The 13,211-nt window shown below is 44.5% G+C and overlaps 1 protein-coding gene across 3 annotated transcripts in view; it reads right to left on the bottom strand.

Moving 5' to 3' along the window:
* LOC106563161 (RIMS-binding protein 2) overlaps positions 1 to 13,211 on the bottom strand; it is a 91,113-nt gene that overhangs the window by 27,396 nt on the left and 50,506 nt on the right. For 2 of the 3 annotated variants that reach the window (XM_082958144.1, XM_045689949.2), the window contains exons 3-4: positions 8,684 to 8,806; positions 2,506 to 2,610 (exon numbers count right to left, since the gene is read on the bottom strand). In XM_082958144.1, coding sequence (XP_082814270.1) covers positions 2,506 to 2,610; positions 8,684 to 8,806 — 228 coding nt within the window. Of the gene's footprint in view, positions 1 to 404; positions 568 to 2,505; positions 2,611 to 8,683; positions 8,807 to 13,211 lie in introns of all 3 variants that reach the window. The other variant, XM_082958145.1, reaches the window with a different exon arrangement.

Here is a 13,211-nt window from a genome sequence, read left to right as displayed (position 1 = left end):
GGGTCATGTATAAAAATGCTGGGCAGGCCATTATTTTGGCTACTATGGCTATGCCCCCATAGGATGACAACTCCCCCATCCACAGGGCACGAGCGGTCACTGAATGGTTTAATGAGCATGAATACAATGTAAACCATATGCCATGGCCGTCTCAGTCACCAGATTGCAACCCAATTGAACACTTATGGGAGATTCTGTAGTGAATCCGAGACAGCGTTTTCCACCACCATCAACAAAACACCAAATTATGGAATTTCTTGTGGAAGAATGGTGTCGCATCCCTCCAATAGAATTCCAGACACTTGTAGAATCTATGCCAAGGTGCATTGAAGCTGTTCTGACTTGGTGGCGAAAGGCCCTATTAAGACACTTTATGTTGGTGTTTCAATTATTTTGGTAGTTACCTGTAGAATAGACAGTCTGAGTTGAACAACAACTGATGTCAGCTCTGCACAGCATGAGGAGGAGAAGGCAGTTAATGCTTCACAGCTGAGGGCTATCTGAGGACCGGGGGAGACTGGGTGAGAACAGATGGGGCGCGATGAGTTCCAACAGAAAAACCTGAAACTGAGGTGCATCAAAATAGCCTCATGAAATCAATCTGTTTCATCCAGATTGGCTTTGATATCAATAAGGACAAACTGTTGTTCTACTCCAATGAGATAATATCTGTGCAATTGCTAATTGAATGGAATCACAGCACAATAAATTAGGTTAAGGAGTAAACAGGAAAAGGAAGGACAAGGACTCAAACAAGCACGCTGAGGCAGATGCATACGAACACATGGATTGAAGCACAGATAGTCACGGATAGACGTGCAGACACACAAGCTGACACACATTCTCTCTGCGTCTCTCTAAAGTGAAGTGCTCGGTTTAGGCTCAGGGGAGTCTGATCTGTGCTGTGTTTGGCGTTTGCGCTAATTGCCTGTCATGGCTCCTCTCTGAACAGAACACATACACAGGAATTCACACAGCTCTCTAGAGGCTCAGATTATTGCTGCCCACAGAGACAGACAATCACAGGAGACCACTGATTATATGGCCCCTTTTACTTTCTCATCTGTCTCACCAGGACTAATGGTAGAATGTTTTTTTGTTTTTTTCATGGAGCATGAGTTAGTGTTTGGGGGGGATCATTTAATGATAGTTGCACAATACTTGTCTCTCATAATCAAATCAAATCAAAGTTTTTTTGTCACGTGCGCTGAATTCAACAGGTGTAGACCTTACAGTGAAATGCTTACTTACAGGCTCTAACCAATAGTGCAAAAAAGGTATTACGTGAACAATAGGTAAGTAAAGAAATTAAACAACAGTAAAAAGACAGTTGAAAATAGCAGTAGCGAGGCTATATACAGACACCGGTTAGTCAGGCTGATTGAGGTAGCATGTGCATGTAGATATGGTTAAAGTGACTATGCATATATGACGAACAGAGAGTAGCAGTAGTGTAAAAGAGGGGTTGGCGGGTGGTGGGTGGCGGGACACAATGCAGATAGCCCGGTTAGCCGATGTGCGGGAGCACTGGTTGGTCGGGCCAACTGAGGTAGTATGTACATGAATGTATCGTTAAAGCTACTATGCATATATGATATTCAGAGAGTAGCAACAGCATAAAAGAGGGGTTGGGGGGGCACACAATGCAAATAGTCTGGGTAGCCATTTGATTAGCTGTTCAGGAGTCTTATGACTTGGGGTTAAAAACTGTTGAGAAGCCTTTTTGTCCTAGACTTGGCACTCCGGTAGTAGAAAGAACAGTCTATGACTGGGGTCTTTGACAATTTTTAGGGCCTTCCTCTGACACCACCTGGTGTAGAGGTCCTGGATGGCAGGCAGCTTAGCCCCAGTGATGTACTGGGCCGTACGCACTACCCTCTATAGTGCCTTGCAGTCGGAGGCCGAGCAATTGCCGTACCAGGCTGTGATGCAACCGGTCAGGATGCTCTCAATGTTGCAGCTGTAGAACCTTTTGAGGATCTCAGGACCCATGCCAAATCTTTTTAGTTTCCTGAGGGGGAATAGGCTTTGTCATGCCCTCTTCACGACTGTCTTGGTGTGTTTGGACCATTCTAGTTTGTTGTTGATGTGGATACCAAGGAACTTGAAGCTCTCAATCTGCACCACTACAGCCCCGTCGATGAGAATGGGGGCGTGCTCAGTCCTCCTTTCCTGTAGTCCACAATCATCTCCTTAGTCTTGGTTACGTTGAGGGATAGATTGTTATTCTGGCACCACCCGGCCAGGTCTCTGACCTCCTCCCTATAGGCTATCACACTGTTACCATGATAACAGTGTGAGGTAACTATGCTATTTTTTATTAAAAAATTGCACTGCTGGTTAGGGCCTGTATGTAAGCACTTCACTGTAAGGTTTACAGCTGTTGTATTCGGCGCACGTGACAAATAAACGTTGATTTGATTTGTCTTGTGACCTCTGTGGTCATACTGTGGTCATGGTGGTTGGAGTCTAGGGCGGAGGCGAGGTGGGGTATTATGGGCTTACCCTCTGCAGAAGGTGAATCTCCTGCTGCTTGGTGGTGAGGACAGCCAGGGCCTGCTCATGCTCCTCTTCCAACTGCTGCCTCCTCTCTGCAGCCTCTCGCATATGCTGTGGAGAACAGGTCACAACACAGTCAATACATGGTCATATGCTCGGGAGACCATAATCATATCACAACATGTTCAATATGTGGTTACATACTTGGGAGACCAGGTCACAACACAGTAAGTTCATGGTCATAGTGAGGTAACTATGCCTTTAAAATCTCCAAATGTATCATAGAATGGTCACACAACAGTCCAAACACTTTTACAGCACCTGTAATAGTTGCTACACAATACATAAAAAGCTCACGTTTTTAATTCAGAGGGTATGAAATGTGTCTACCTGTACTGACTACGTCTAGTCCAACTCACTGATTCCTGTGATCCATCACACAGAGACACCTACACAAAACCCAAATCTAGCCACTCCCAAATTATCTGAGTCATCATGACTGTATCTGCAGAGTTAAGAGCCGCTGCCACCGGTAGGAATTGGAGTTAGGGACATAAGATGTTTCTTGGAGTTTAAAAACATAAAGCAGCTATGGATTTTAATTACTGCACAGTGTGTGTGTGTGTGTGTGTGTGTGTGTGTGTGTGTGTGTGTGTGTGTGTGTGTGTGTGTGTGTGTGTGTGTGTGTGTGTGTGTGTGTGTGCGTGTGCGTGTGTGCGTGTGTGTGAGAGAGAGAGAGAGAGAGAGAGGGGGGGTGTTTGGTACTGTGGTATTCTTTAATCAGCTTGGCTCATTAGACAGGTCAGAGTCCATGTTTGCAATTGTTGAGTGGTTTTTGGCAATACACTGTAGATGCATGTGTTCCAGAGTAGAGACTAAAGAGTGTTCCAGAGTAGAGAGACCCACAAGTAGCAACTGTAATTGAGTACTGGCAGTGTCTGCTGTGGAAAAGTTACCTGAAAAAAGATCGAATCTCTCAATGTTCTAATCTCTCAAAGTTCATCTCAAAGTGTACCAAATTCATGCTGCTGAAATTATGCTTTTTTTGTAGGGGAAGAATAACCCCGGACACCCCTACTGGCTTTGGGCTAAGCAAGCACTGCTTTGCATAATCATAGAGTCTTAAGCTCTGCTGGGGACTCCAGTGACTGAGGGGCTGTCACCAGGCTCCTTTGTGAGGGGCAAGTGCTCAATGTGAAACCTCCCTCCCCAAATTCATAATTTACTACTGCTCCTATAGTCGAATTCACAATTTCTTTTCACCATATACGTAAATACTGTGCAAAAGCACACTCCGTCATCACACACTGTAACCAAGCTAACACCACTAGGCTGCTGTTCACAGAAACATCAGCTGATTGCTAATGTACACTGAATGACCAAAAGTATGTGGACACCTGCTCGTCGAACTTCTCATTCCAAAATCATTGGCATTAATATGAAGTTGGTATATGTCTGAACATTGCTGCGAGGACTTGCTTGCATTCAGCCACAAGAGCATTAGTGAGGTCGGGCACTGATGTTGGGCGATTAGGCCTGGCTCGCAGTCTGCGTTCCAATTCATCCCAAAGTTGTTTGATGGGGTTGAGGACAGGGCTCTGTGCAGGCCAGTCAAGTTCTTCCACACCTATCTCAACAAGCCATTTCTGACTTTCCAACTGACTTGTTGGAAAGGTGGCATCCTATGACGGCGCTACGTTGAAATTCACTGAGCTCTTCAGTAAGGCCATTCTACTGCCAATGTTTTCTACAGTGATTACATGGCTGTGTGCTCGATTTTATACATCTGTGAACAACGGGTATAGCTGAAATAGTTGAATCCACTAATTTGAAGGTGTGTCCACATACTTTTGTATATATAATGTAGATAAATCAGTGTAGATAAATCAGTTACTTAACTAGTCTTTACTAGATTTTCTGCTGCTGACATCTGCCTCAACAAACAGTCGAATTGCCCTCTTCCCAGTCCCTGACAGTGAGAGATGCAACAAGTAGCCTACTACTCAACTCGCCACCAGGCACCCATATGCTCTGCATAAAGGACAGCTCGCTGTCGCACTCACGATAGCAGGAGGGCGAGGAAGGGTATTTTCCAACATTCAAGGGTTTGAGAAATTAGCTTGCTTGATGATCAAATCATTACATTAAAATCGTCACCAATCAAAAGGGCATTTTTCTCATAGGAGGGCATGTACCTCCTAGGAGGGCATGTACCTCTGTCGGCGCCATGACAAGTTGGGGCAGCCGTGCTTCTAGCTCCTAAGCAACTATGCAATATTTTGTTTTTATATGTGTTATTTCTTACATTATTAGCCCAGAATTTTTGGGGTGTTATTACATACAGCCGGAAATAACTTTTGGATATCAGAGCAGTGGTAACTCACCAGCATTACCAGCATTACGACCAGGAATATGACTTTCCCGAATTGGATCCCTTGTTCGTACCCCCCAGGGCAATTGAACTGATTCCAGAGGCTGATCCAAAACACCGCCGGCTGAGAAGAGGAATTCGGAGTGGACTTCTAGTCCAACTAAGGAGGCGCGCACAACACCCACTGCTTCCGAATGTATTACTCGCCAATGTTCAGTCTCTGGATAATAAAGTTGACAGGCTCAGGGCGAGGATCTCCTTCCAGAGAGACATCAGGGCTTGTAACATACTCTGTTTCAAGGAAACATGGCTCTCTCGTGATATATAGTTGTTCACCCGACATAGAATACCTCACAATCAAATGCTGACCGTATTACCTCGCACGAGAATTCTCTTCGGTTAAAGTTACAGCCGTGTATATTCCCCCTCAAGCCGATACCACGATGGCCCTCAAATAACTACACTGGACTCTATGCAAATTGTAAACCAAATATCCTGAGGCAGCATTTAATGTACCCGAAGATTTTAACAAAGCTAATCTGAGGAAAACGCTACCAAAGTAATACCAACACATTGACAGTAGCACTTGCTCTGAGAAAACATTGGACCACTGCTACTCAGCTTTTCGAAAAGGCTTACAAGGCCCTCCCCCGCCCTCCCTTCGGCAAATCTGATCACGACTCCATGTTGCTCCTCCCTTCCTATAGGCAGAAACTCAAACAGGAAGTACCCGTGCTACAGTCTATTCAACGCTTGTCTGAACAATCAGAACCCATGCTTCAAGATTGTTTTGATCACGCGGATATGTTCCGGGTAGCCTCTGAGAATAACATTGCCGAATACACGGATACGGTGACTGAGTTTATCAGGAAATGTATAGATGATGTTGTACCACTGTGACTATTAAAACCTACCCAAACCAGAAACTGTGGATAGATGGCAGCATTCACGCAAAACTGAAAGTGTGAACCACCGCATTTAACCATGGCAAGGTGACTGGGAATATGGCCGGATACAAACAGTGTAGGTATTCCCTCCTTAAAATAATCAAACATGCAAAACGTCAGTACAGAGACAAAGTGGAGTCGCAATTCAACGGCTCAGACACGAGATGTATGTGACAGGGTCTACAGACAATCACGGACTACAAAGGGAAAACCAGCCACGTCGTCGACGTCTTGCTTCCGGATAAGCTAAACACCTTCTTCGCCCGCTTTGAGGATAACACAGTGCCACCGACGCGGCAAGCTATGAAAGACTGGGCTCTCCTTCTCTGTGGCCGACTTGAGTAAGACATTTAAGAGTGTTAACACTCGCAAGGCTGCCGGGCCAGACGGCATCCCTAGCGCGTCCTCAGAGCATGCGCAGACCAGCTGGCTGGAGTGTTTATGGACATATTCAATCTCTCCCTATCCCAGTCTGCTGTCCCCACATACTTCAAGATGTCCACCATTGTTCCTGTTCCTAAGAAAGCAAAGGTAACTGAACTAAATGACTATCGCCCCGTAGCACTCACTTCTGTCATCATGAAGTGCTGTTAAAGACTAGTCAAGGATCATATCACCTCTACCTTACCTGACACCCTAGAACCACTTCAATTTGCTTACCGTCCCAATAGATCCACAGATGACGCAATCGCCATCGCACTGCACACTGCCCTATCCCATCCGGACAAGAGGAATACTTATGTAAGAACGCTGTTCATTGACTATAGCTCAGCATTCAACATCATAGTACCCTCCGAGCTCATCATTAAGCTTGGGGCCCTAGGTCTGAACCCCGCCCTGTGCAACTCGGTCCTGGTCTTCCTGACAGGCCACCCCCAGGTGGTGAAGGTAGGAAACAAGACCTCCACTTCACTGATCCTCAACACAGGGGCCCCACAAGGGTGCATGCTCAGACTCCTCCTGTACTCCCTGTTCACCCATGACTGCGTGGCCACGCACGCCTCCAACTCAATCATCAAGTTTGCAGATGACACAACTGTAGTAGGCCTGATTACCAACAATGACAAGACAGCCTACAGAGAGGAGGTTAGGGCCCTGGTAGTGTGGTGCCAGGAAAATAGCCTCTCACTCAACGTAAACAAAACAAAGGAGCTGATCGTGGACTTAAGGAAACAGGGAGCACCCCCCTATCCACATCAACGAGAGTGGAGAAGGTGGAAAGCTTCAAGTTCCTCGGCATACACATCACTGACAAACTGAAATGGTCCACCCACGCAACAGTGCCTCTTCAACCTCAGGAGGCTGAAGAAATGTGTCTTGGCACCTAAAACCCTCACAAACCTTTAGAGATGCACAATTTGAGCATCCTGACGGGCTGTATCACCGCCTGGTATGGCAACTGCACTGCCCGCAACCGCAGGGCTCTCCAGAGGGTGGTGCAGTCTGCCCAACGCATCACCGGGGGCAAACTACCTTCCCTCCAGGACAGCTACAGCACCGGATGTCACAGGAAGGCCAAATCATCAAGGACAACAACCACCCGAGCCACTGCCTGTTCACTCCGCTATCATCCAGAAGGCGAGGTTAGTACAGGTGCATCAAAGCTGGGACCAAGAGATTGAAGAACAGCTTCTCTCAAGGCCATCAGACTATTAAATAGCCATCGCTAGCACCGTAGTGGCTGCTGCCCTATATACATAGACTTGAAATCACTGGCCGCTTTAATAATGGAACATTAGTCACTTTTACATATTTTGCATTACTCATCTCATATGTATATACTCTATTCTATTCTATTCTACTGTATTTTAGTCTATGCCGCTCCAACATTGCTCGTCCAAATATTTATATATTCGTAATTCCATTCCTTTACTTTAGAAATTGTGTGTATTGTGTGTATTGTTGTGAAATTGTTAGACTTGTTAGATATTACTGCACTTTTGGAGCTAGAAACACATGCCTTACGCTACACCCACAATATCATCTGCTAAACATGTGTTTGTGAACAATAACATTTGATTTGATCTGCTAGGCTCACTCTATCAGATGTGGTGGTGGTCATTCAAAAGCTCCAGAATGAACTGTCCTCTTACTCTCCTACACAGCGATCAAACAATAGCCTACAGATTTTCATAATCGCAGTCATTGGTATCGTCATTGTCATTATCCCTGAAACATTGAGCACACTGGAAATGAAGGAGAATGCTCCACTTCAGGAAATCTTCTTTCTCCATTTTCAGAGTCTTTCTCTGCTTACCCCATCTCTCTCCATAATGTTCTCCAACATGCAATCTACCCATCTGTACAAATCAATAGGCAAATAGGCAATGAGAAAGCAACACACACTTCTTTCATTTTTCAGGAGCAGGAGTCAATTTCCTCTTGATGGGTACATTTTTCCCTCAAACATATCCACTCCTTACAAACAGACAATCAATATGGAATGGAGGAAAGCAGTGATTTGTAATGAGAGCATTTTCACACTGCTATGAGACTACTGCTGATTGCTATTGGCAAATAAGAGTGTAATGAAAAAGGGTGTCCTGCAAAACAGATAACAAAGCTCATGACTTACACCAATTTCTTCCAAGCTTTTATTGTAAAAACAATATGTATTCTATAACTCGAAGGACAGACTTTGTAGATAGATGCATTTGTCCAATCAGATTTTCACAAAAGGTTCAAGTGATCTGGCCTTACGTTAACTTAAACCAATCAGATTGCAAAGGCCTTATAGAACCGTGCAGCTGATGTTTAGTCCATATCTCATGATTGGCTGCGTTGGAGGAAAAGTAGCAGTGAATTTAGGAGAGCTAGGATGGATTGATGGATGTTTGGATGGATGGACGGGCAGATGGATTCTCACCTTGAGGACCTGCTCGAGGTTCTCCAGTTTGCCTTGGAGCTGTTTCCTCTCCTCTTGAGCCAAGTCTCTCTCCTGACTCACAGTGCTATAGGTGTGTCTAAGTTGCTCATATTCTGACCTTACCTAGAGAAGAAGAAAATAAGGAAAGAGAGAAATCAAGTCAGGGGAAGAGTGAATCAGAGAGACTAAATATACAGTATATGCATTTGGAGTGAGGGAAGAAAAAATTAGAGAAAAACATTTTTTCTTCTGTTCCAACAATTTATCCTTCTTTTTCATTCATTTCCATGTATTTCCGAAGTAACAGAGGCATGCAAAATTGATGAAGTTTGGTCTTACACCATTACATGAATCAGAGTTTCATGGGAGTGGGGGGGGGGGGGGGGGGGGGGGGTTGGAGAGTTCACAAACTGAAGTAAAGTTAATCAGCCTATTTCCATAGTGACTATGAAAGGTAGCTGCTGACTCAAAATCGGTGGCTTCATTTCATCATCAATCTGAATGCCTTGAAGGTGAGTTCAGTTGGGTTCTCTGGAGTTAGGCTGCATCTGAACAGAATCATTCCTCACCGCTTTCCAACCCCTTAAGTCACTAATTAATTACCACGACAGATTAGCTCATTCAAGGTAATTTGCAGACTCCACGAAATTGCACCACACAAGTTATTCATAATGTTGTACTTGTACGCTGAAACAAATGATTTCAGCCAGACCCTCAAACAAATTAATCTATAATCATTCTTGGTTGTGGGTAAAGTTTGGGACAAGATCTTCTGTTCTGATATAAAATCACATCTACTGTATATCTCCCCATAATTCCAGTATTCTGACAACTCCACTTAGATGTGATACAATCCTTTCTCTACATAGGGGTCAGTTAAAGTTCATCTGGGGCTCATGAGGGGGGTTGACCATAAAGAGAAAATGATAATGACAAAGACCAAATTGACAGGCTTACAGTCCTGACAAGTTCCTCTCAGCACTCGTTCACTCTCCCCCTTTCCTGTCGTCCATCTGGGGCTCTCTGTCCCCCCTCTGCATCCCCTCCCTCTGATACAGGAAGACCGCTCCACTCACACCTCCCATCGATCTCACGTCATCCGCTTTGAGAAATCGCCCCTTTGACGCGGGGGTCAGACAGAGGCGCGTTATTTACTAAGTCTCCACAATCTCATTAATACCCAGAGAGAGAGAGCACCTTGGCTAGCGCCCAGCACTAACGCTAACTGCTCCTGTGATTACTGCCTCTGATGCTAACCCTAAGCATGCCCCCTCAGGTAGTAGCATCAGACCCAGGCTCGGGCTCTGGTACCTCCCGTCTTTCATCTCAAAGACGTAGTAGCATAAGACACAGGCTCGGGCTCTGGTACCTCCCGTCTTTCATCTCAAAGACTTAGTAGCATCAGACCCAGGCTCAGGCTCTGGTACCTCCCGTCTTTCATCTCAAAGACCCGTCTTGGCCGGCGGAGAAAGACAGCTCGTTTTTGTTGGGGGTGGCGTGCGCGAGGAGCTGGTTGGGGCAATAGGACGGAGCCAAGAGCCAAGTTGTTCCCTTGACACGTGTTAAAACTGGTCCTCTGTAAGTGAGACTATTAGCGCTAGTCGCCTCCCTCCACGGTCGCTCGGTCGCTCAGTCTGACTGACTGACTGACTGTCAGTCAGTCAGTCAGTCTGTCTGTCTGTCTGTCTGTCTGTGCGTGCGTGCGTGCGTGTGTGTGCGTCTGCCGGACGGGAATGAGATAGATAGAGATAGACACACTGGGAGGCTGGGGAGTGGTGCTCTCGATGTTTGTGTCATCGAGTACATCTGCATGCACACTAATAACTCAATATTAAACTGATTATGGCAGTAAGGCCATACATTGCAATAGTCATGTAAACACTTTACTCTACTTATCTAAATTGGCGTAAGATCAAAATCTACGTAGAGCAATTAAAATCTGGCTTTCTGAGCAATCTTTTGAATTATTAGGACATGTACAGCTTAACAGCTTAATCGGTATTCTAGCTGTGTATTTGATCTGCGCATGTGCCAGCATTGGGTAGCGCAAGCCTCCCTCTTACACGAGAGTGAAGTGATTTCAGAAAAACTGAAAGTACTGTATGCATGTTAGAAATAGTGTTCACATACAAACTTTATATATCCGAACTCAGAATGAAATAGGCTTCGCAAAAATAACATGGTCGCTGTGGTAGAACGTTTATTTTGATTGCTGATTTTCCGCATTTATTTATACTTTAAAAAAATATAAAATGCAACATGCAACAGTTTTAAAGATTTTACAGAGTTAAAGTTCATATAATGAAATCAGTCAACTGAAATAAAATAATTAGGCCCAAATCTATGGATTTCACATGACCGGGAATACAGATATGCATCTGCTGGTCACAGATACCTTTAAAAAAAAAAAGTAGGGGTGTGGATCAGAAAACCAACATTTGCCTCATGCAGCACAACAAATCTCCTTCACATAGAGTTCATCAGGCTATTGATTGTGGCCTGTGAAAAGTTGTCCCATCTGGATATTGGCGGGAACAGGAACACGCTGTCGTACACGTCGTACCAGAGCATCCCAAAATGCTCAATGGGCGACATGTCTGGTGAGTATGCAGGCCATGGATGAACTGAGCCATTTTCAGGTTCCAGGAATTGTGTACAGATCCTTGTGACATAGGGCCGTGCATTATCACGCTGAAACATGATATGGGCCTCAGGATCTCGTCACGGTATCTCTGTGTATTCAAATTGCCATCGATAAAATGCAATTGTGTTGATTGTCTGTAGCTTAATGCCTGCCCATATCATATGGTACACTCTGTTCACAACGTTGACATCAACAAACAAACAAACCACTCACGCCATCCGCCCGGTACTGTTAAACCGGGATTCATCCGTGAAGAGCACACTTCTCCAGTGTGCCAGTGGCCATCGAAGGTGAGCATTTGCCCACTGAAGTCGGTTACGACGCCGAACTGCAGTCAGGTCAAGACCCTGGTGGCGACAACGAGCGTGCAGATGAGCTTCCCTAAGAAGGTTTCTGACAGTTTGTTCAGAAATTCTTTGGTTGTACAAACCCACAGTTTCATCAGCTGTCCGGGTGGCTGGTCTCAGATGATCCTGCAGGTGAAGAAGTTGGATTTAGAGGTCCTGGGATGGCGTGGTTTCAGTTGCTCTGCGGTTGTGAGACCGTTTGAATGTACTGCAAAATTCTCTAAAACAACGTTGGAGGCGGCATATGGTAGAGAAATGAACATTGAATTATTTGGCAACAACTCTGGTGGACATTCCTTCAGTCATCATGACAATTGCACACTTCCTAAAAACTTGAGACATCTGTGGCATTGTGTTGTGTGACAAAATTGCACATTTTATTGTGGCTGTTTATTGTCCCCAGCACAAGGTGCATCTGTGTAATGATCACGCTGTTTAATCAGCTTCTTGATAAGCCACACGTGTCAGATGGATGGATTATCTTGGCAAAGGAGAAAGGAGAAAGGCTCACAAACAGGGATGTAAACAAATGTGTGCACAAAATTTGAGAGAAATAACCCTTTTGTGTATATGGAACATTTCTGGGATCTTTTATTTTAGCTCATGAAACATGGGACCAACACTTTACTTTATGTTTCATTTATATTTTTGTTCAGTGTAAGTCCCATCAGGTAGCCTGATTTCAGATGTGTCCATGCAAACAGGATTATTATGGAAATCCTTCTTTTTGCAAAACGTAAATATTTTAAACTATTATATTAATCTGACTATCCACAATAATCATATTATTGTGTTCATGTATAGTAACCATACACATTGTGGTGTCCTGGTTTTTGTGTCCCAGATCACAGTGTTTAGAGATAGTAGTAGAGCCAAGTGTGGGCATTGATCATCATGACTGGGCTATGTGCTATGAGCATGGTCTCTCCACCTCCATTGATAATGCACTTCAACTACAAAATTCTACAACATCCATACGGTAGCCAATCTGTTCCATGCTGCTGTGAATATCATCTATCACTGGCTAATACGTTATGTTACGGCTAACAGATATCCCAGCATCTATGGTACACAATCCATGGTACACTCCTCACCTAATGTCTACAATTCCATTGAACCACGACAAGCATCATCTCTCAATGGAGACAGGCAGTGAAATTGTGCAAGGGGCTTTCAGTGGCTATCAATCTATTAGAGATGGATCCCATATTCTATTAGGTAGTGAAATGCAGAGCCCCATCTGTGAGAGATATCCCTGGGGCCCTGTGGCCCTGATATGTCAATATGATATACAGTTGAAGTCGGAAGTTTACATACACTTAGGTTGGAGTCATTAAAACTCGTTTTTCAACCACTCCACAAATGTCTTGTTAACAAACTATAGTTTTGGCAAGTCGGTTAGGACATCTACTTCGTGCATGACAATGGTAATTTATCCAACAATTGTTTATAGACAGATTATTTCACTTATAACTCACTGTATCACAATTCCAGTGGGTCAGAAGTTTACATACACTAAGTTGACTGTGCCTTTAAA

The sequence above is a fragment of the Salmo salar genome, chromosome 11, assembly GCF_965601325.2.
Source record: "Salmo salar chromosome 11, fSalSal1, whole genome shotgun sequence".
Taxonomy (NCBI): Eukaryota; Metazoa; Chordata; class Actinopteri; order Salmoniformes; family Salmonidae; genus Salmo; species Salmo salar.
This window is presented reverse-complemented; position numbering and strand designations above follow the sequence as displayed.